This window comes from Haplochromis burtoni, unplaced genomic scaffold (assembly GCF_018398535.1).
Source record: "Haplochromis burtoni strain Fernald_Lab_line unplaced genomic scaffold, NCSU_Asbu1 Contig_69, whole genome shotgun sequence".
NCBI classification, from domain to species: domain Eukaryota; kingdom Metazoa; phylum Chordata; class Actinopteri; order Cichliformes; family Cichlidae; genus Haplochromis; species Haplochromis burtoni.
Window position 1 is genome coordinate 714,341 of NW_024582430.1, and position 23,545 is coordinate 737,885.

The 23,545-nt window shown below is 49.1% G+C and overlaps 2 protein-coding genes across 6 annotated transcripts in view; both read right to left on the bottom strand.

Annotated features, from left to right (window-relative positions):
- LOC102293750 (two pore calcium channel protein 2) overlaps window positions 1-14,841 on the bottom strand; it is a 21,032-nt gene extending 6,191 nt beyond the window's left edge. The window contains 20 exon segments of the mRNA XM_042221535.1: window positions 21-92; window positions 1,793-1,892; window positions 2,069-2,118; window positions 2,290-2,418; window positions 2,883-2,942; window positions 3,145-3,244; window positions 3,246-3,253; window positions 3,366-3,455; window positions 3,823-3,904; window positions 4,003-4,094; window positions 5,744-5,808; window positions 5,887-5,952; window positions 6,048-6,147; window positions 6,799-6,871; window positions 7,781-7,887; window positions 7,996-8,112; window positions 8,198-8,375; window positions 11,488-11,564; window positions 11,736-11,791; window positions 14,293-14,841. Coding sequence (XP_042077469.1) covers window positions 21-92; window positions 1,793-1,892; window positions 2,069-2,118; window positions 2,290-2,418; window positions 2,883-2,942; window positions 3,145-3,244; window positions 3,246-3,253; window positions 3,366-3,455; window positions 3,823-3,904; window positions 4,003-4,094; window positions 5,744-5,808; window positions 5,887-5,952; window positions 6,048-6,147; window positions 6,799-6,871; window positions 7,781-7,887; window positions 7,996-8,112; window positions 8,198-8,375; window positions 11,488-11,564; window positions 11,736-11,791; window positions 14,293-14,443 — 1,773 coding nt within the window. The 5' untranslated portion in view covers window positions 14,444-14,841.
- Window positions 14,842-18,840: 3,999 nt separating this feature from the next.
- The window catches only part of nadsyn1 (NAD synthetase 1), a 9,175-nt gene continuing 4,470 nt past the window's right edge, over window positions 18,841-23,545 (bottom strand). For 4 of the 5 annotated variants that reach the window (XM_042221538.1, XM_042221539.1, XM_042221540.1 and 1 more), the window contains 11 exons: window positions 22,917-23,041; window positions 22,795-22,843; window positions 22,605-22,707; window positions 22,220-22,388; window positions 22,001-22,136; window positions 21,771-21,877; window positions 21,558-21,689; window positions 21,350-21,419; window positions 19,739-19,867; window positions 19,484-19,660; window positions 18,841-19,379 (listed from right to left, as the gene is read on the bottom strand). In XM_042221538.1, coding sequence (XP_042077472.1) covers window positions 19,344-19,379; window positions 19,484-19,660; window positions 19,739-19,867; window positions 21,350-21,419; window positions 21,558-21,689; window positions 21,771-21,877; window positions 22,001-22,136; window positions 22,220-22,388; window positions 22,605-22,707; window positions 22,795-22,843; window positions 22,917-23,041 — 1,233 coding nt within the window. In that variant the 3' untranslated portion in view covers window positions 18,841-19,343. The remainder of the gene's footprint in view (window positions 19,380-19,483; window positions 19,661-19,738; window positions 19,868-21,349; window positions 21,420-21,557; window positions 21,690-21,770; window positions 21,878-22,000; window positions 22,137-22,219; window positions 22,389-22,604; window positions 22,708-22,794; window positions 22,844-22,916; window positions 23,042-23,545) is intronic. The other variant, XM_042221537.1, reaches the window with a different exon arrangement.

Consider the following 23,545-nt stretch of genomic DNA (forward strand, 5'->3'; position numbering starts at 1 on the left):
AAAAAGAGAAGATACCTCACCACCAGGATCCCCGCGAACGCTCGCAGGTTCTTCACCAGGTCCAACAGCGTGCTGGCAACCAGAGCCATGAGCTGCAGAACAGAGCAACGTGCAGACTGAGTGGGAGGAGTCACTGCGTTTTAAATGTTTTAAAGCTGCCGCGTGTGGAACGCAGGACGATTATTTGAAATCGCTAAAAACTGTTGTTGATTCTCAGACTGCTGGCGTTCACAGCGGACATGGACGCTTCTTTCACTCTTTAGAACCGTCCTCTCTGTCCAACATGTGGCGTCCTCACACCAGTGTCCACACGTTGGACAGAGAGGACAGATGGTTTCATTTCACTTATTTATTTATAAAGCACGTTTAATAACAGGGAGCTGACAAAGTGCTGCACAGAGTAACAGTTAAACAATGACATTAACAACGACAGGTAAGAAAATTAAAAGAAAATTAGGATAAAAGAATTTTTAACTCTCACACAGTTTCAAAAGCCAGAGTAAAAAAATGTGTTTTAGGATGTGATTTAAACAGAGTGACAGTCGGGCCTTTCTAACGTGGAGAGGTACAACCAGCAAATGCCCGATCTCCTCTATGAACCACCTAGACTTATGTAAGGTAAGGAGCAGGGATCGCTTGATCGAAGGGCTCTAGAGGGCGTGATAAAGCTGCAATGGTCAGACAATAGTCCGGCCAACTAGCACTTTATACGTCAAAGTAATTTTGACATTTAATTCTAAAACGCACTGGAAGCCAATGAAGGGAAGCAAGCACGGAGTGATATGTTGGTGTTTCTTCACACGAGTCCAAATGACACCAACTGTGTGCCATCTGAAATCTAGTCTGAGATCCTTCCCAGATGTGGCAACGCCCACTCGCATCCTGGGCCATGTGACCTCACTAAGTCACATGATAGGGTGTGGTTAGGTTTCACCTGAAACCCTGGCTGATTGTGACCTGCACCCGTTTTCACACCTTGGCTCGTGTGATTAGGTAGAGCAGGGGTGGGCAACTCCAGGCCTCGAGTGCCGGTGACCTGCAGGTTTTAGATGTGTCCTTGATCCAACACAGCTGATTCAGATGGCTAAATGACCTCAACACCTCCTCAACATAACTTGAAGTTCTCCAGAGGCCTGCTAATGAGCTAATCATTGGATTCTGGTGTGTTGACCCAGAGTGAGATCTAAAACCTGCAGGACCCCGGCACTCGAGGCCTGGAGTTGCCCACCCCTGAGGTAGAGGATCCACAGGGGGTCCACGGCCCTCTTGGCGACGCCCACAGGGCTTAAATCTGTGACTCTCCACCAATCGCTGCTCTTTGAACTGAAGAAACGTATTTAAGAAAGTTAAAGAGGTCCGGACGCTTCTGTTTCCGAGCTCCTTGGACTGCGATGAGCTGGAGGACTGAGGAGCTCCACAGACTGGTTTTGTTCCAAATCGGCCTCCAATTCAAAATGAGCTCTGATCGGCACATTTTCTTAGTTTCTCTGTTTTCTGTGTTGCACTGTTAATAAAACTGAGTTTATGGGAGCGTCCCAACGTTTTGCAGCTGGGACTGGATTTTTCTCACTTTTTGAAAAGCCGATGAAGCTCGATGGTGAAACAGGTGATGTAAGGATGTAAGAAGCAGCGAGACTCTTGCTGACGCTGACTCACACATAAACATGACCTGACTGTCACATAAAAGCATTTGTATATTTTTCTCTGACCTTCCAAGTGAAACTGTGAAAACAGTGTTTGGCTATGATTCGTCAAACTCTGACAGACGACGTGTTTGAATCTGGGATCGTACCTTGATGTCCGGGATGATGCGCAGGAAGCGGAAAACAATCAGCAGGTTGACCAGACGGATCATCTCCCACAGCGACAGCACGCCGTGAGCAGAGGGCTCCCTGCGGTCAGAGGTCAGCAGTTCTAAAACACGCGTGTCTTTATACGTTTGATCAGAGTGTTACACATGAAGAGAGCTGCTGGAGAAGATTTTCACTCATTCGCTGGACTCGAGTGGCACTTCCCCCACAGAAACACACAAAAGGCACAAAGCTGAATTAAACAGACATGAACTCACCACTGAGAATACGGAAGCCTGTAGGTGATAAAAATGGTGATCTGCAGGGCCTGAAAGGAAGCAGCGGACACAAATTACCCTCCCAGTGTGGTTCCTGCAGCGTCGTTACTAATGAAATTGACCAATCAAATGACTGCGATGTCATAGATTTGGAGAATAGACGGCAAACTGCCAAATACTGTGTTTAAAAAAGCTGGAAAACTTTAATCAGATGAGTTTACCAACAACAGGACGGTGAGGAAGCCGTCGAAGATGTTGTTCCTGTAGGACAGGTAGCCCTGCCAGCCGAACGCAAAGATCTTCACACACATTTCAAACAGGTAGTAGAGGATGAAGCACAGGTTGATGATCTGAGGGGAGATCAGGGAGAGTCACATCCGCTCATTGCTGAAGTTTGAATAACTCATCCTTTGGAGAGGAAGTCCAAACTCTGACCCTGTGATGAAAGTCCTGCAGTGTATCTGTCACTTTACTAACTTAGCGTCCCTTAAAAATGCAGTTTTAGATTAATGCTAATAACAAGTCGACTTAAGCGATGGCAGCAAATGTCTGTCAGTGAGTTCACTGCAGTCACGCATCCAAAACAATCTGCGGTGAGACGAGATTTCAGGTCCTTGTGACAGTCTGACCCCTGCAGCTGAGCAGATACTTGCTAATCAATAACCTTCAAAATAAAATCCTAGAACTTCTGGAGCTCCGCCTTCATGGGCAGTCTGTTATTACAGTGACCTCACAGCTGCCATATTATTGGTCACATGATGTCATTAACAACGCTTACATTAAGTCATTGACACAGTGAGTGCGACTGTTTCACCTCCAAGACGAAGTTGTCTCTCTCTGCTGTGGACTTCTCAGAGTTCAACACCAGGACAGTCTGAAACACACACACACACACACACACACAACACAGACACACACACAGACACACAACACACACACAAGCTACACACACACACACACAACACAACACACACACACACACACACACACACACACACACACACACACACACACACACACACACAACATGTGTCACAGTGACCGCTGTGAGTGTGTGAGTGTGTGTGTTTACTTACACATATACACACTACATTGGCCAGAGCTACAGCGTTCCAACAATGAGATAGTAGTGCTGAAGTCAGCGGGTTTCTGCAGGGTGGGGAGCTGTACTGAGGCAGGAGGGTGCTGAAACACACACACACACACACACACACACACACACACACACACACACACACACACAGTCAGACACAGTCTCTGAGATGTAATGCTGAGCACGTCTGGGCCCCGCTTCTACCTCCTTGATGCAGTCTTTATCAAGCTCATCAAAAATCTTGGTGAACTGTTCTCGATCCATGGAGCCGACGTCTTCGTACTGCTGCGCCACCTGAAGAGGAAGAATACATGGAGACATGTTAAAGGCTTTCAGGAGGTCCAACTGAAGACAGGCTGAGAGGGTCTGCACGTGTGCAGAGGAGGGAGAGGGGTATATCGGCAACGATGACAAAGATGAAGCTGCTGGCAGGAGGAGGAGAGGAAGACCTCAGAGGAGGTTCGTGGATGTAGTGAAGGAGACATGCAGAGGGTCGGTGAGACAGAGGAGGAAGCTGGGACAGGAGGAGGTGGAGGTTCTTCTTCTCCTGCATAAATAAGGAACAGACTTCCTGTGTGTGTGTGTCTGCTGTGTGTGTGATGTGTGTGTGTGTGTCTGCCTGTGTGTGTGTGTGTGTGTCTGCCTGTGTGTGTGCTCTGACCGTAGTGATGGCTGCTCTGTAGTATCTCTTCATCTTGACCCTGGACATCACCTCCAGCACAGCGTCGACACGAGCGCGCTCCCTAAAACAGAGACAGGTGTGTGTGTGAGATTACTCCTCGTATTGAAGCGTTTCCTCTGAAGCGATGACAAAAGCTGCGCCGGCTTGTGCGAGTCTTACCCAGCAGCCCGTCGGGCTCCCCGGCAGGTGAGGACCTGGAAAGCTGCCCGGATCCCGAGTCGTCTCCTGAGGAATGACGTCTGGACCGACATCTGGACAAAAGCAGCAGCGGAAAGATTTTGTGAAGATCTCTGACTGCGACTCTGCTGCAGCTTAACGGCACAAAGCTCAGAGTGTGTTAGACAAACGTGGACGCTCGGTATCAAAAAGCAAACGTGCAGACTTCCCTGGATGTCTGAGAGCTTCTGTGGGATTTTTCTGCCACTCTTTGTTTCTGCAGGGCGATGAGGTGACTTACAGGCCTGAACGCTGCAGCTTTAAAGTCCACTGAGACGCCTCTAATCCTCCAGCAGGTGGCAGTACTGACTCACCTGTAAAAAGCGGCGTTTCAAGAGCCTCGTGTCGGGCTGTGAGGGGGATGGTCCTCCTGCTGGTTTCTGTGTGACGCTGGAGTCAGACGTGTGACTCGCAGCGAGCGAGTCAGGATTACTTTAAAAACTCTGTGCTTCTTCACTCGCTGCACTTTCCCACACGTGATTCTGCAGGATGTAAACTGCAAACATCTGTAAGGTCACCTTACAGATGTGGGGAATGGCGCTCTGCAGCGTGCAGCAGGGCCTGCTGGTTACAATGCATTGTTCTGCATTAGAGTCAGCTGCTGACATGCATGTGTTTCAGCAGGAGGACAGTTATGCGTCAGGAGTTTTTAAGTCTGGCTTGCTGATCAAGGTTTGAGCTTTGGTCTGCACAGGCGCACTTGCAACGACAGAGCTGCGTATTCACAATAAAACAAATCCTGGTTTTGATGTGGGTCGGCGCTGCCGCTGCAGCAGAACCTTCAGCTGGGACAAATCCAGAAGAACAAGTTCTACAACACAGAATTACTAAACTGGTCCGAGAGCTTTTAGGAGACATCATTGTTGAGGCCCCGTGTTCAGCCTGCCCACCACCCGCCCGGTGGGGTGACAACAGAACTGCAAACCTGTCAGGCTGAGGAGTAAGTCAAATCTCCAGGTGTTGGAGGAAGTTTCACAGTTTAGATCAAACGTCCTGCAGCTACTGAGCTGACGTGGTTGTGGGCGTGCAGCGGTCCACATGCAGACCTGTGAATGCCGTTAAAGCCACACTCGACATGACGAATGAATAAACGATGGAGCCCTTGATGTGATTCTCGCTTCCTGTGCGGTCGTCACTGAAACTGAGTTTGAACCAGCGACCCAAACCTACCGAGTCCCGTTTGCTGCACAAACCAAAGAAGGAAAGAGCGAGTGAACACGAAAGGAAGCAGTGGAAGAAAACACGAGTGAAGTGTGAAACGAGCGGAGGTCTGGTGTCGGGGCACACGCCAATACAAACGAGACCTTTCTGTGAATAAAAAGCAAAATCCAAGAGCACGAATCAGCAGATTAAAAAGTGCTTGACAAACCGTAGTGAGACTGTGCTGTGCATTGTGGGAAACGTAGGCGTCAGCAGCCTGAGGTCGTGGGATCGTCCGCGTCTCACGCCAGCCGCCTCTCGTAACGAGAGCATTACCTCACAGGATGAAGTGGCCCTCAGCCCATTCCCCGTGACTACTTCCCACACTCCGGGCTTGTTTTTCCCCGTTTCCAACACAAAACCTACATCACAGCTCGTGGACACGCCCACTTTTCCAGCTGGGCGCAGCCGCCGCCGCATCTTGAGTCAAAATAAATCCCTGAAGCAAAGACTGGAAGAGCTCAGTCATGTGTGAGTGACTCACCAGCAAATATCCCCTGAACTGGTTGTAGATGATGGCTGTCAGTAGGTTCATCAGACAGTAGGTTCCTGCGGGACGACAAACGTTCCTCTGAGCCTGACTGTCAAAACACCTCAACGCTGGGGTCATAACTAACGGCTGCTTACCGATGACGCTGAAGGCCACGAAGAAGATGGCGTTGCATCTGTTTAGGGAGTAGGCGGGGATCATCACTGTGACACAACAAAAAAAGACGATGGCATTAACATTAAACTGTCTGTGGCCGTGGCGTGACCGTGGCGTGACCGTGGCGCGACCGATCGTGTACCATCAGGGTTGTTGGCTGTGGTGAGCAGCACCAGCAGAGACGTCAGGGAGCTCGGCAGGTTTCTGAAGTGTAGCTCCCACTCGCCGTTCTTCTTCGGGTCCTGAGCACAAACACAGACATGGAGCGATGAGCCGACACCAAACCTGCAGTTCCTCTAACGTCCAGCAGAGGCAGCAGGGAGTCAGGCCCCATAGACTCCCATGTTAAAACTTCACAGCAGAAATACACACGTTTACAGCCTGATACACAAAGTGTTTGTCTCTGTGGATGTGTCTGCACGGGGGGAGGACGTTTCTGTAACTCAACTCTTTAAACTGATTTTGCATTATTAGGGGCGTGGCCTCTCTGACTGGCAGGTGGACGGTGACACAGGCGGCTGAAGCTCCTAGCTTCACCTGAGCTGGACCTCTGCATCGTGTTTGTGCTGTTGGAGCCTTTTGGAGCATTTTAATGACATCATGTGACCAATAACATGGCTGCTGTGAGGTCACTGTACTAACAGACCATTAAAGAAGGCGGAGCCCCAGCTTTGGGATATGATTTCAAAAATCCTGAGCACATGTGGTTAGCATTATGGCTGCTGTGAGGTTAGTGTCATAATTTATTTAAACTCCTTTGTGTGTCCACACACACACACACACACACACACACACACACACACACACACACACACACACACACACACACACACGTCTGTACAATGCCAGTGTGTTCAGTTTAACGGGGCGTGTTCATGAACACCTGAACTCACCTCATTTTTAGCAAACAGCAGCATGCCGATCATAGTGAAGAGGCAGAGGTGGAGAGCCAGCAGCAGGATGACACTGCAGAGACATCACACACACACACGATGTTTAACCTTTAACCCACAGCTGCTCCTAAACTCTGATTAAAGCTCATCATCATCATCATCGTCCAGCTGACACTAAACGTCATACTGGGAGATGCTCTGACTCTTAAAGAGTGAATCAGCCTCGATTCAAACGCCCGTCCTGTCGTCCTTTTAAATATTTCCTCATAATAAACTGAGTATTAATCACGTGAAGATTATTCATCCTATTTTCAGGATGATAACAGACGTAGTCTGAGACTGAGGATTCCCTGCAGCTCAGCTGTGTGGGCCAATCATACGGCACCAAATCTGTTCAAAGGAGGAAGATGGAGGCATAAATCCTGAAGCAGTTTTATGGTTTTCAAGAATAAAGCTGTAACAGTTTAAAAAGCCAAACGTGAGCAATCATTTATCAGTTCTAGAGTCGCTGCTTTGCTCGATGAGCAGCCTGCGGCCACCGGCTGAGGAAGCAGCGACAGAAGTGAGAGTGCGCTGATGTCTGTGGCGGCGTTTTTATTCAACGAGTCAGAAGTGAAATTAGAAATAACAAACCAAGGGAGAGTTTCATTCTAGTTTCAGCACAGATCACAGAAAATACCGACCAGCGTGCCGCTCTGTGCCGGCTGACCTCACCACACAGGAGGAGCTGTGGCGGTCTGAACGGGAGCTCGCACAGGTGAAGCAGGTGAGGTTCACTCCTGACAGTCAGCGAACACCCAGCAACAAACCCTCTTTGAATCTTTCATTTATTCTGCGATGGTCAGAGGAGACTGAGATCTGCTCACACTCTCTCCATCTCACCGCTGGCGTTTGGATTTAACGCGACGACACAAACGATGTGGGTGAGCTGTGCTTCCTGAACAGCAGAGCACGTCCCAACAGGCTGACGGGTTTGGGATACCTGGCGATCTCCGGCAGCGTCCTCTTGATGCACTTCAGCGTCTTCTTCATGAGCGAGGAGTTCTGCAGGAGGAAGAACGGCCGCAGGAGCCGCCGCACCCTCAGTTTCTGAAGAAGGAAGGAACATCAACCCGGGATTTTATTTTGACAGGTTTACGTCCCCTGACCTTTGACCTTTCTGTATAGCAGAAGAATCAAACCTGGACTGATCCTCACCTCATCACACACCATGCTGACAGACAGCACCCAGTCCATGACAGAGATCAAAATGACCACAGTGTAGCCAATCAGCCATTTGCTCTTCCTGAACTCCTCCCAGCCAATCAAATAGCTCTGCGGGAAAAAAACACATCCAGAACCGGATCGATGGGAACGTTTACTCTGATTTAATGGGTTTTCCCAGGTTTTCCCCGCTCACCTTAACAGCGACGTCTACAGAGAGGATGATGAGGCAGATCATCTCGATGCTCTCGGTGAGGCCGCAGGGAGGCTGCCAGGCTGGAGAGCGATGCCGGGGGTCCGAGGAGCTGGAGAAGGAGGACGGGCGCTCCGCGAAGGCCAGCAGCAGCACCGCCGCAATGGTCAGACCCAAACCCCTGAAGGTGGAGAGAGAGGAGGGCTCTTTAAACTCGTACCACAGAAACACCGCGAGCGCTCTCAGGGCGACCTTTAAACATCATCTGCAGATTTTCATCAGTGTAGCTTTAAAGCACAAACACGGATCCTCAGCTCTTCCTACCCTGCACCCTCAGGCATGATCAGCATGCTTTAAAATCCTCAGCCTGTCGCACTACAGGCAACAAGTTCTTCATTTGTGGCTGAGAGAAGCAGAAACATGACTTTTAATAAAAAGCTTGGTGGCTGCTAACCAATCAGCAGCAGCTGTTCTCAGGTTCCCATATTCCCACACGGCCTCATTCACTTGGAGATTTACTCATTTTTCCCTTTTTTGGATTAACTTTCTATTTTAACATTTGAAAGGAGACCACAGGTGAACACTTCTGTTGTGTAGCACTGTGGCCTGTAAACATGAACCCCCCTCCCCCCGCTGGGGTCACTGTGACTCTTTAAAGCGTCTCACAGAAAACTGATCTGAGGTCTCGACGCTCTCGCTCACAGCTCAGAATAGGACCCAGCTATTTTTAAAGCAGCGTCCACGGAAAGAGCCACGACACTCAGAGCCAACGGGACATGTCTGTGGCACCGTGGGACATGTCTGCGGCACCGTGGGACAGCGTGGGACACTGTGTGACAGCGTGGGACATGTCTGTGACAGCGTGGGACATGTCTGTGACACTGTGGGACACCGTGGGACATGTCTGTGACAGCGTGGGACACCGTGGGACACTGTGTGACAACGTGGGACACTGTGACACCGTGGGACACGTCTGTGGCACACGTCTGTGGCACCGTGGGACACGTCTGTGGCACCGTGGGACATGTCTGTGGCACCGTGGGACACCGTGGGACACGTCTGTGACACTGTGGGACATGTCTGTGGCACCATGGGACACGTCTGTGACACCTTGGGACACCATGGGACACGTCTGTGACAGCGTGGGACATGTCTGTGACACAGTGGGACACCGTGGGACATGTCGGTGACACTGTGGGACACCGTGGGACATGTCTGTGACAGCGTGGGACACGTCTGTGGCACCGTGGGACACGTCTGTGACACCTTGGGACACCGTGGGACACGTCTGTGGCACCGTGGGACACGTCTGTGACACCGTGGGACACGTCTGTGGCACCGTGGGACATGTCTGTGACACGTCTGTGACACCTTGGGACACCGTGGGACACGTCTGTGGCACCGTGGGACACGTCTGTGACACCTTGGGACACCGTGGGACACGTCTGTACACCGTGGGACACGTCGGTGACAGTGTGGGACACCGTGGGACACGTCTGTGACACCGTGGGACACGTCTGTGGCACCGTGGGACACGTCTGTGGCACCGTGGGACATGTCTGTGACACGTCTGTGACACCTTGGGACACCGTGGGACACGTCTGTGGCACTGTGGGACACTGTAAATAAGGAGCAGCTTTTACTGTAGGCAGAACTGCAGCTGGTTATGAGGCACAAAAAGGAACTCTGTTATTTCTGTTAATAATTGTTAAAGTCATTTTAATGCAGACAGAGCAGAACATGTTTTTTCATTCAGCCTCTCTTTGTTTTGTCTCAGCGCCAAAGTTACTGAGTGCAGAAAAACAGGAAGTGAAGAGAAGCTGATGCAGCATCTAAGTCGACTGTTTCGTGTCAGAGATATTTTAGTTTTCACACATGTAGAGACTTTGTTCAAAAACACACCGATCACACATTCTGAGCACCGACAGGTGAAGAGATCAACCTCCCACCTGTTGGTGGGCGGGGTCTATCAGGCAGCAGGTGAACATCTTGTCCTCAAAGTTGATGTTAGAGGAAGAAAAACGTGCGATTGTTACGCTTTGAGCCAGTTTGACAGTTTGGGTCAGAGCATCTGCAAACCTGCAGCTCTGTGTTCCCGGCCTGCGGGGGGCGGGATCTGTCAGAGTGATCCAGGGAAGGAACGGGATGTGCTGGACACAGTCCGATCCACTGAGGCCCCCTCACAGCTTACAGGACTGACAGGACCTGCTGCAGATACGTTGGTGCAGATACCACAGCACGCCTGCAGGGGTCGAGCGGAGGCCACGCCTCACAGGTCAGACGGACCGACGCAGTATTAGGCAGGTGGTCATAATGTTACGTCTGCTTGGTGTAAATTCTTGTTTTTGAATGAGCGACCCAGGCCTGGTGAACCTGCTGTGCAAGATCATCTATATAAATAGATATCAGAGGATAATTGAGCACTACGACTGTTCTCCTTACTTCTCTTAATTTGGGCTTCTTGTAGCCAACACGTAAGATCACGTGTACATGTTCAGTTTCGTGCAGTCACGGCGATGCAGCAGAAGCAGTGCAGGACTCGTGTGTTCGGTGAACTCTGCACCGTCTCAAAGTGCCTTAAACCAGCGGTCCCCAACCCCCGGGCCTCGGACCGCGAGAGTTGAGGCTCGGGTGTGAAATTTATGGTTTTCAAGGTTTTTATCGTTAACTCGGTTTCCCGGGATCTTTGTAGTCGTGCGTCTTATTTTGAAAGAAATATTTATGCGTTACCATAGTGACCAGAGAGCATTAAGGGGCAGAGAGGAGGATGTTACTCTCAACGTTGTTGGTGCACTTCAGGAGGACGCTAGTGATAAAGTTACACAATTACACAGTGAATTTGCGTTTATTATTATATATATTTATGTCTCGGTCGGGTCGTTTATTTTGTTGCATTTATCCGCCACATCTTAAAGGCCGTGAAAATATTATCTGACATTAAACTGGTCCGTGGCGCCTTTAATCTCTGCATCATTGTGATGCTGTTTGAACTTCAGAAGGTCGTCTTCACCGTGTCGAACACGCCTAAATGCACTGAGTTGGTGCCACGTGATTGGCTGATTAGATCACTGCGTTAACGAGCAGTTGAACAGGTGTTTCCAGTGAGTGTCTCAGCTTACCTGAATAAGAAAAGTACAGTTTGCATTTGCTGTGTGCAAATAACTGAAATGGTAAATTTCTGGAGCTCCACGACTGCATGCAGCAGGGACAGAGGTCAGAGGTGAAAGGTCAGAATTTCCATTTGTAAATATTTTGCGGTTGCTCTGAACTCCAGCAGAGTTTGAGCTACTTACCACTGGATTATCCCAGAGTAGTACCATCGATACAGGCGGAGGGAGCCTGCATCCACTCGGTGGTTGATGGAGCGGTACTGTAATCAGGAAGAATACTTCAGTACAAATAATAATCTACAGGTGTTTTATTTTGTCTACAAGTGTGGGGACAATGCTTTCCTGCAGGCTTGCTTTCCAGAAGCTCCCACAGTGCAGGAATCATGGAGGAGGATGAGAGTGGAGGATTTGACAAAGTTCTGTTCTCTCACCTTTATGGCGTCCTCGATGAACACAACAGCCTGTTGGATGTAGAGTTCCTCGTCACCTGTGGATGGTGAGAAAAGAGTGAAATACAACGACCTGAAGAGTAGAAAGGAGAAAGTTTGGGGCCCGGCCGGGCTGAGGGGGGGGGGCAGCTGAACCACAACAGGAAGCACAGGAGCTCCGTATTTAATACCAGAGTGAAAACGTGCACCTTTAACCAACACACAAAAATCAACATCGTCAGAAACAAAGGGTCCAGCCCTGTGAGAGCTTCAGTCAGACGTGGTTCAGGTTTGCATGGAGCTTCTGGCCTGATCTGATGAATGTGTCACTCTGGACTCAAACCTGTGACACGTTTCACTCACGTGTGTGCTGAACGTGCAGGTTTGGACAGAAGCTCAGAAGCAATGTGGAGACGACAGTTTAGCAGCTGTCAAGTGATCAAGTTTAACCACTCTGACCTTTCCATCCAGACCAACTTACACCAACACCCAAAACAACACAACACACACACACACACACACACACACACACACACACACCGAGTGCTGCTGATCGATGCTCACAGCAGAATGTGTCACTGGGGGTGGTTGTGGTGGGTGTCACTGACAGGACAACACTTTAAACGGTTGCTCTCTGACACACACACACACACACACACACACACACACACACACACAGCAGCAAGGTGTAAAAAAAAAAAACTCCACTGAAGTCATTTCAGTTTCGAGTTTCTGTGAAATTTACTTTTTGATTTGAAGTAATTTGAACATGAAAATATAAATTTGAGTCTAGAAAAAAGAAAAGAATATTTTGAACATTTGAGGTGAAATAAAAATAAAAACAGGAAGTGTCTGCAGGTTTGGTGGTGGTTTCAGAAAAACCATCCTGAGGAGGCTTTTATTGAGTTTAAAGAGGCTGAGACTGAGTCAGGCGTGTTTCCTCTGAAACGTCCTCCACGTCACACTGACGGAGAACTCCACCCTCTGGAAAAGGAAGACCGACTGCTTTGCTGTCAAATCTGCGTTTAAATGTAAAATCTGATGCTTCCTCCATCAGTGAATCCACTGAGTCATTTAGCCTCTTCTTCTTTGGTGTTTTTGAGTTTTCCTTGAACACGTCACAGTTCAGAGTCACTCACTGACGACCTGTTTCCCTCCAGCACTCACACAGTCACCAAACACTGACTAACCAGCAAGGCAGAGCAACCAAAGGATTGCTTATTGTGAGAAAAGACAAAGTAGTTAATAACTGGTGAAAACTTATGCTGCCTAATTATTGCAATAACTAAAGATCTGTGTAAATACGTCATTAGTTTCTCTGGTACATCTGATACACGTGAGCCTCGCACACAGACACGTCCAGCTGCACCTCAGAAACAGGCTGGTCGTTCAGACACGATCAGCAGTATTCACTTAACCACAGACGGGAACACAGCACAGACTTTGAGCCTTTCAACCAGGGGTGCCCGACTCATACAGCACAATCTGACCTCAAGAACCAATAAAACCCTGCAGTGCTGTGCAAAAGTCTTGAGCCACCTCTCACTTCTTGCTTATAAGGAGCCGGACGGTCCTGTAAGCAGCTCTGCAGATTTCTGAAAGTCTTTCTTTGGACACTGGCTGCTTCTTCACTCATCCTCATCCTCAGTCCTTGTACTTGACCATTTTCAAGGGGATGTTTTTATTCACTTGTTAAGTCACTAAACACTGAAAACTTTAAGAAAACTGCACCGTGGAGGACAGAAGAAGAAGTGTGGGGCCTAATAAAATCTATCTGCAGTGTCTGAGAGGCATGTGCTTAAGAAACACAGGAGCTGAGAGCTGATGTGGACCTTCAGCCGATCATCTGCTGCTCACTGAAGCCTCGCCAGGACTGTCTCGGTGGACGGGCGGCTATCAGGAAACCATTCTTAATGAAGGGAAACGGGAGGAAAGGCTGAGGAATGAAAATGACACAAGGACTAGAGTGAAGCTCACAGGACCAGGTCTGATCCACATTCAGACCTCAGCGTTACTGACTCGGTGCTGGAAACATCCAAAGGAGAGCTGCGAGCGTCCTTCAGCCTGGAGATCCTCACAGAGACGAGCTGCAGGATGAAGCTGCTCTCACCAAATATGCCCTTTTTTAGAAACGTTCAGACTCTGTTTCTGTCTTATATGTTTGTCTGCACGTTTCAATCAATTGTGCACCTTTTAAAAAGAGCCGAGGCTCAGGACTTTTGCACAGTAGTGTACTTTAAAAAGTACTTTCACATGTTCCAGGTGTTGCTCATCATCTGGAACAACAGCATTTCAATCTTTGAGCTTTCCTTTCTCGTCAGTAACGCTGCGAATCAAAACGCCGGGAATAAGATTGGACTAAAATAATAAAGAAAAGTCATCTGTGTGAGGAAGCTCTGACTCTGCAGCTGCGGGCGTGTTTAACCTGAGCCTAAAAAACGACCTGCCTGCGCTCACCTGAGTAAATCAGCTGATCGGCTGATCCGGTGACTCCCGGTACTCACAACATGACAACTTTTCCCAGCTCACTGCCACACCTGAAAACGTAAAAGCCGCTCACCTGGCTCCCTGTCCACACTGCTCGAGTCCCCGTACACCGAGTCCGACATCCTCCTGCCGCCCGGGGCCCCTCCGCGCTCCGAGCCGGTCCTGGAGCCATATTCCCCGGAGGCTCCGTCCAGGCTGCCGGACAGCAGGCTGTCCGTCTCCATCCGGCTCAGATCAGAGTGTCGGAGTCCGTCCAAACTCCAGAACAACAACAAGAAGGCGCTCAAACAGAAAGCAGCGCAGCGTGCGGGAGGAAGTCCTCCTCCTCCTCCTCCTCCTGCGCCAGTCAAGCTCCACCCACAGCACAGAGTCACGTGCTCAGAGCTGCCGGAGCAGGAAGCCAGCAACGAAAGTCAGGTTCGCTTTACCGCGTGGAGGTCATTAATCCACACAGATGAACTCACCTGGAGAAAAGGGGCGCGAGCGTCAGTTACGTCACATGGAGACACGAAAACACTGTAAATAGTGATGGCGACAACAGGGAAAACTGGGAAAACTGGCGTTTCTGTTAAATGTGGGTCAAATCAAACGGATGAACTGGTTGGAGTCTGCACCTCTGAGATTATTAATCTGATCCAGCTACATCAGCCACACCAGGGGTGTGAAAAATAAGGCCCAGGGGCCAAAATCAGCTCGAGTCCAGCCCGGCCCACGGACAGCTTCAGGAAATATGAAGGAGGGCCGAAAAGTTTGGACCTTTAAATGTACTTTAAAAGGTTATTAAGCTTTTCTTGCTGCCACAGACTCACATTACTAGTGAAGTACTACATAAACAGTTAATTCCACACAAAAGGACATTTTCTGTTTTCTACCATCGCAGCTCTGACCACACGTTTGTTGGATTTCTTATTTCGTCCCAAAGAGTCGTGCTGTCAGATTTCTTCATCGTGTATCTGAGACGTGTTCGGACATCTCGGGGATTAAACGTGTGTTTAAACGTCGGTACCAGAGTGTGCTGTATGTGGCCCAACGTGTAAAATCAGTTTGACATCTTTGGCCTAACACAGAATCCTGATATCAGTAATCTTCACTTTGTATTCAGCATATTTATTTTGCCCTACTGAGATGAAAAACAAGATTATTTTTAGATAACCAAAGGAGCTTGCAAAGAAAAGCGTCTGGACTTCTTTAAGTTGCTTGAAGACGTTTCACCTTCATCCGAGAAGCTTCTTCAGTTCTAAGGTCAAATGGTGGAGAGTCCCAGATAGAAACCTAGTGGGAGTTTCCCCCCACAGAGGGACAAAAGGACCCCTGATGATCCTCTAATCACCTGAGCCAAGGTGTGAAACTGGGTGTGGGTCCCAGTCAGCCAGAGTTTCGGGTGAGCTCATTGTGAAACCTGGCCCCACCTTATCATGTGATTTCCTGAGGTCAGCTGGCCCAGGATGTGAGTGGGCGTTAAGGCGTCTGGGAAGGATCTCAGAACTGGATTATAGATGGCCGAGAGTTGGTGTCGTAAACCCCGCCTCTGTTCAAAGATGGTCGCTCACAGTGGACATAGATGCTTCTTTCACTCCTCTTTCCAACCATCTGTCCTCTCTGTCCAAAATGTGAACATTGGCATCCTCGAAAGAGTGACCTTTGACCTTTAGATGCAGATGGACTGCTGAGTCTTGTCCTGTCCTCTTTCATAACCTAAGTGCATGAAAGAAACCTGTCACATTATTTATTTTCCCCCAAAGGTGATTAACTGATTTCATCATCGGCTCCTTGTAGTGGGCCTCGGCTCTCTTTCACCGCTCTGGGTAGAAATCTTTAGATTTAATCTCCGTGCAAAGTTTACACACAGATTTTTAATCACCATTACATCATCATCAGATAGCGTCTCTGATGGTAGAAGAGTCACATGACCCACACAAAGAAGCCAAGAACAGGTTTAACAGGAAGTTGATAACTTCTTACGCTGGGCTCTTAGGCTTGGATGTTCCAGTGCAGACCGAGGAAGCCTGGCTTTGTTCAGCTTCATCTGCAGTACACCCCTCAGTAGTTTCAAGGCTTCTTTAACACAGTGTGATATTCATTTAGTAAATTATGGACACATTGAGATACATTTTTAGGACACGGCCAGTTGTGTCTCTGATCTGTGGTCATTCAGTTCAGCCACGCCCGTTTTAAGACGTTAAAACAGGACTTTGCCTTGCTTCCATCTTTTATGTACAGTCCATGATGGAGACTTCTTTGCTGCACCGTAGCAGGGTTCAAAAGACAGATTAACAGATTAACAGCATGTCATGAAAGCGCCACAGTCCAATGAGCGTGAGAGTTTAAGCAGAACAGAAAGGTCACGTCATGATGAAACGACCTCCGGATGTCGGGTTCCTCCTCAGAAACCGAACGCAGAGCTCTTGGAGTTTCTCCACGAGCTGTTCTTTAATCTTTAAATGCTTCATGTTTTTGTAAGGCAGAGCTCAGAAGAGGACGTGCCGGGTTTCAGAAGCCTGAGTCAGGAAAATGACAACACCTGAGTTTATGATGGGTAACAAATATCATGTAAGCTCGAGCTCTGAGCTGTGGGAATGGATGCGAGCCGCCTCTCTGCAGTCCTCCAAGCATCAGTGTGGTTTTAGTAAAAAAGGGATTTTTTTGTTTTTCAAATAGACGTCATCAGTACATGTAGAAACGAGCAGCATCGTGTATTTGAAGCAGTTATTGGGAATTATTCCATCAGGGTGAAACGAAGGAACCTGCAGTGCTAATAATGTCGCCTTCGTTAAAACCACGTTAACGGCAGTGAAACGGTCACTCGTGTATTAAAGTCAAAGTCAACTTTATTTGTCAATTCTGCCACATGTACAGGACATACAGAGAATAGAAATTTCGTTACTCTCAAACCCTAGATGAAATAGCAAATGAACATTTAAATATAAGAGAGTGATTAAAAAATGCAAATAAAATAATTAAAAAGTAAAAATTTAAATAAATACAATACAAATTAACAAGAAAGCTATGCAATATACAATATACAATATTCAGGTAAGGGTAAATGACATTGAGTGTAAACCAGGCAGAGTAGTGCAAATAGGCAAATAGTGCAAATGGAGATTTAGTAATGTACGGTAAGAGATAGTGTAACAACAAAGTCTTATGAGGTAATGGCAGTCCAATGCTCCACAAAGTGACTGGTAACTGGTGCAGGCCAGTGAGTGAGTCAGAGAGTGTGTGTGTGTGAGTGTGTGTGACAGAGTTCAGTGAGACCGTGGAGGAGAGAGGGGAGAGGGGGCAGAATCGGGAGGGAGTTAAGCTTCCTGACAGCCTGATGGATGAAGCTGTCCTTCAGCCTGCTGGTCCTGGCCTGGAGACTCCGCAGTCTCCTCCCCGACGGCAGCAGCTTGAAGAAGCTTTGCATTGGGTGCGTGGGATCAGCCGCTATGCAAAGGGCTTTTTTAGTGAGACGGGTGCTGTAAATGTCCTGGAGGGAGGGGAGAGAGACACCAATGATCCTCTCTGCAGCTCTCACTATGCGTTGGAGGGTTCTATGACAGGACGCATTGCAGGCTCCAAACCACACAGTGATGCAGCTCGACAGGATGCTCTCGATGGTGCCTCTGTAGAAAGTGTACATGATGGGGGCTGGTGCTCCTGCTCTTCTTAGTTTGCGGAGAAAGAAGAGACGCTGCTGTGATTTCTTGGCCAGTGCTGTGGTGTTGTACGTCCAGGAGAGATCCTCTGTGATGTGCACACCCAAGAACTTGGTGCTGCTCACTCTCTCCACAGACGCTCCGTCAATGGTCAGAGGAGCATGTTGGGGAGCTCTAGCTAAAGAAGCTCTCTGCATGCAGACAAACCTGTGAGAGCAAAAGGAACCGAGTCTGAGCTGCTCGCCACGTGAAGCCTTCATGCACGCTTGATCACCCAGGTACGGAAAGTTCCTGGGATCTTAATGTTGGTGGTGTTGAACGCCCCCTGCCTCGCTCACAGTCACGTATGACGTAAACCCTGGATCGCCCTGGCTACGGTCAGTTTGACAGAACAAACATGGCAGCCAGATATTTCTCACACACGTGAGGATTAACACAGGACCATCCCCACCTGACCTCTTCATAAACACTTTGACTTATTGTCACGTGACTTTAGCTAAACGGTGAAAGACTGACTCGAGTTAAAGGCGCTACTTTGTTTTTTTAGTAAGTGTAATTTTGAAATGACTAAGATTGTGTAGCTTTAAATACCAAAACCACGACGGTTTACTCTGACCTATGAAATACCTCGTCCCCTCAGACATGCCACGCTGTCCTCTAATGTCCCACAACCACCTGCATCTGATCCATGTCACGCCACAGATATGAACAGCTATGCTGAAGAATAAGCTGAGACGAGAAGCTCGCCGTGGTTTGTGCGCTTCTTCAGCAACCTGCTGGCACGACGACTGCGACACCCAGGCTGGTTCGGTCTGCAGACATCATTTCCTCCTTCATAACAACTGCATGTTTCTATAACTCACCTGTTTAAATTGTATTAAGGCTTAAAGTTTGCATGAATAGGGGTGTGGCCTCTTTGACCGACAGGTCTAACCCTAACCTGTACGCAGTGTTCTGACTGCGGCACATACAGGACAAAAAAACACAATCAAGAGATCTTTTATTTCACACGCGGACACTTGAGATGATCCTGTATCTTTAAATTTTACACAGAACAAGATCAAAACAAACCGGACGGAGGACAGAATCAGAAATAATCAGGGGCGATGCAAAGCTGCACAATAACACAAAGAGAGAAAAACAAGCAGAAGAATTGTGTCTGGATCATAGACTGTAGATAAACGATGGACCCAGGATGCCCCCCTGCTCCTTTCTGACTCTAAGGGGACCATCATCTCCAGAATGTTTGATTCAATCACACCTGAGACCATTAAAGAGGAAGCGCCCCCTGCTGGGGGCCAGACAGAATGCAGGTTTAAGGCGTTTGATTTCAGTCTGTGTAAATGATTGTTTGAAGGGACCACAGTTGCTATTAATGTCACTGAGGTCAGGAAAGCACCAAAGCATCGTCCGTGGTCTTCGGCTTTGATCAAGCGGGACGTCTTCGTGGTCATCGGAGTCACGAAGGGCCGATGACCTCTGCTTCTTAGCGCTTCGCCGTGTTTGCAGCCATCTGGGTCACCTGGAAGAACAGAAACACCTGCTCACAGCTCGTCTTCATCGACGCGCCGCTCCTCTGATCATCTTTTCTCGCTCTGACCGGGAGAGAAACGCGATGATGCTCACCTGGTCGTCGATGCACCTGAACTGCCAGCTCCAGCTTGCGTTGTAGAGGAAAGGCCTGAGGTCGAAGCGGTTGTCGTCAGGACTGTAGCTCTCGGCGTGGTAGGACGGCGTGACCGTGGTCATCTTGTGGCGGTTCACCGAGTACATCCTGAAGAAGCGCTTGACCTTCTGGGCCACCTGAAGGAAAACCACGAGCTTGCTTCAGGTTAGGCTGATGGGGACACGACCTTCATACCTGTGACCACTCAGACTGACCTCTGAGGGCGAGAGGGCGTCCTTCCACGTGTGAATGAGTTTACAGAACATACTGAAGGGGCCGCACTTGGAGATCTTCCTCAGTCGTCCGATCACAGACAACTCAGAGTAGGTCATCCCCATGTCGGCCTGCGGGTGGAGCACAAACAGCGCTAACGGTCTTTAATAGCAGTCATGACGTGATGCTAGCAGAACGCTTCACGCTGACAACTTTGGACTTTATAAAGACGCCTGCAGTCAGCAGCGAGCTGCAGTTAGCTTCCTGTCGCCTGTGTACAGACAGGCTTCAGCCCGCCGGGGGGCCTGATGGTTGCAGGGGCCCCTCCTCTACGTCATACTGCACACTCATATTCACAGTGTTACAGTAAAGCGGACTCTTAAGTGGTTAAATCGTGGACTGAACTTTAGCTGCACTCAGTCATTTTACTCTCACTATGAGCAGAGGGGCATGCTGGGAGATATACAATATAATATATTTTAGGGCTGCCACAAAGGATTATTCTGATAGTCGACTAATCAGATCATCATCCACTGGACGTAAAACGTACAGCTTATTGCACCAGCAGCATCTGCTCTTATATAACTATCATTAGCTTACAGCTTTAAGTGTTTAAGGTGCTAACTAAAAATAAAGACAAGATGATAGTTTATTAAATTTTAATGAAATTTGCAGATTGTTTCGGTGAAGTTTAATAAACTCCTTGCTATCTAAAATATAACAGGACACCGGAGTATATTCTCCAGCATCTCACACTTCTGATAATCAGCTGTCTGCTTGACGTTTATTCAGCTGTGTAAAAACTATAACTTTAATCTCAGCCAAACCGATTTACTCAGGAACAAATAAAATACTAAAAAAGCCAAACAATAACATTTTTAAGTTATCTAAGTGACTCATATATCATGTTTAACCTGAGTAGCGAAAGACGGCGGTGGGTTTGAAAACGATTTGCCGGGAGTCCGGTGTTCTCACGGCTCTAGTGACCTAGCCCCCGGCTAGCTATCGAGCTAGTGGGTAACAGACGTCTCCGAAAACGTCGGAGCGCTTTTGAAAATATGCGGTGTCCTGATAAACTGAGCAGATATTTGAGGTTTACACAGCTACATTCTCGCCTGAAAATATGTTAAACGTTTATTTTGTGACCCAGAAAGAATAATAAGAGTAATATTAAAACTAACTAGCTGCCGCCATTGTTGGAAACTGAGCTGGGCCGCGCTATGAATTCTGGGACACAGCTGCTTCTTCTTCTTCGGGGTTTAACGGCAGCTGGCATCCTTGTACATGCAGTGCTGCCATCTTCTGTTTCAGTCCGTTATTACACTCTTAAATCCTGCTACTTATTCCTGCGTCTTTTGATCTTACAAAGCTTCAAACGACGCGTCGACTATTAAATCAGTCGTCGACGATTTTGATAGTCGACTAATCGCGGCAGCTCTAATATAAACAGCAGGACGAAGACGCTGCAGGGCTTTGGAATTGTGCTGAGCAGCAGAGTTGGTGGGTTGAGGTTTGTGTGCAGGAGCATCGCGGCAACAATCATGTCTGTCATACAAACTCATTTCATTCTGAAGTCTCAGAGTGATGAAGGCCCGTTCCCATCTGCGTCTCACCTCATCGGTCTGAGAAACTCGCCCGTCTGTCAGCGGCTCGAGCTCGGCGGTGGGCGGAGCTGCCAGGATGCTGCAGAGGAAACCAAAACCACTGACAAACTGAAAAACCACACGAGATGCTGCGTCTCTGAGAAATAACTCCAGTGTGAAAGCACACCGCAGCTGCAGCCGGGGGGGGCTGCAGAGGCGCAGACCCCCGTGGCCTTACCTTCTCAGAGCAGTGAGCTGCAGCCGCTCGGCGCAGTGCAGCAGGAAGCGCTTCAGGTCCGTCTTACTGATGCCTCCGATCGGGTTGATGTCGGCGCTCGAGCAGTCGTATTTGGTGAAATAACCTGTGAGGCTGAGCAGGACGACGCCCTGTTATTCTATATGCTGCGTGAGCTGCACTAACAGTGAAAACGGCGAACACGGCGGCGGGTACCTCTCGTCCACATTAGCAGAGCCGAGCACCAGCAAGCCCCCGGGTCTGCCCCGAGCCCACAGGCTGAGCTGGGCAAACAGGTAAGCCAGGACCATCCTGACCCGAGCCTGGGAACACACACAGGAAGTGAACACTGTGACAAAGTTCAGCCGGGTCGCGATGGCGTTACGTGAACGCCGCGGTTAAACCGTCAGAGGCGCTGCACGCCACAAACATCTGCAGCTTCTGACCTGCACGTTCTGCAGAGCCAGGTTTTCTCTCGCACTTCCCCCGCTCGCACGAAACTGAGGCCACCGTCCGGTAACCGCCGAGAAGATACCCAGAATGCCTTTCACCGCCACGTCTATGTTGATGTTCATGTGCGTGCTGCAGGAGACAGAACGAGTCAGAACTGTTCCTGTGAGCCTCTCAGTGTCGTGGTCTTCACCATGGATCTACCCGCTTCCTACCTGCCGATCTGATTGGCCAGGTCTCTGGCCCTGTTGCGCGTGTCCTCGGAGGAGTTTTCGCTCGCCATGTAGCAGGTGGTGAAGACGCGAGCGCACAGCTCCTTCGGGTCCTGCGGATGATACGACTCGTCGCCGACCACCCTGCGGACGTCTTCCAGCACCCGACTGTCTGTGAGGAAGACAGACCAGCAGGCAGGAAGTTACATCATTCGGCTCATCCTGGGAGCTGCTCCTCCACACAAATGCTTCCTGTTTATCTCCTGAAACCCTCAGATTTGTCTTTACTCTGAACGCTCGGCTCGAAATGCTCCGACTGAAGATCTGCGCAGGTTAATATTGACCAATACAACAGAACATATAAACAGCATCTCTGGAGGGTACTCACTGCCGCCCTCGACAGCCCGGCACAGCTGCACGCACATGCAGTGGACGATGCAGGCGGTGGAGGAGCTGTCGACGCCGCCGCTCAGAGGCAGCAGGAAACCAGCCTGAACACAAACGAGCAGACAGCTCAGAGGCCCAAACCACACACTTCTCAATGTAGCCAAAGATGACCTCACACCTGTCCTCCTCACCTGGCCGCTCCTCCTCAGGTAGTCCCACAGCCAGCAGGCCGGCCCTAAACTGAAGCACGCGGCAGCAAACAGCTGTAAGAGAGGCTCTCTGGGAGCTTTACAGAAGCTTCATTTAAACGTACCTGATCTCTTCCTCTGGTGTGTGAAAGTGCCATTCTATTGGCTGGTGGGTGGGCAGGTAGACGTCGTCACAGCCGGACAAAGAAAAGTCCACTTTGACCCTGTGACAAGGCTTGAAGTCACTTTCCTTCCACAGGGAGAAACACGAGAGATGAACACCGTCAGCACCTGACATTCATCCAGCACCGCCACTCACAGGTGACCTCTGCATGACCTTTAACACGAGCTCTGCTGTGGGGGGGCGACCTGTCATAGGTCGTCTGCCTGTATTGTTGGTCTTGGCCTCACAGTATAAAGCATCAGCCTGTTAGCAGGTTAATGCGCTGATTGGTTTGGATTGAAGGTCGACCACGAGGCTGAAGGCTCGTGGTCGAGCGTTCGTGGCTCTGTGACTCTGAAACACCTACAGGGACTCGAACACTATCAAGGTTTTACATTTTTAAATCAAGCAAATCTTATTGCTTCCCATCCTCAGAGCTCTGCAGCGCTCACTGAGGATGGGTCAAAGGTCAAAGCAGCTGCGGGAGGAGCTGAGAACCTGTGATGATGTGGAGGTCAGGCTGGTCAACTATGGTCACTGCTGGTCACAGGTCATCACAGAAACTGAGCTGATAACAGAGAAAAACACAAA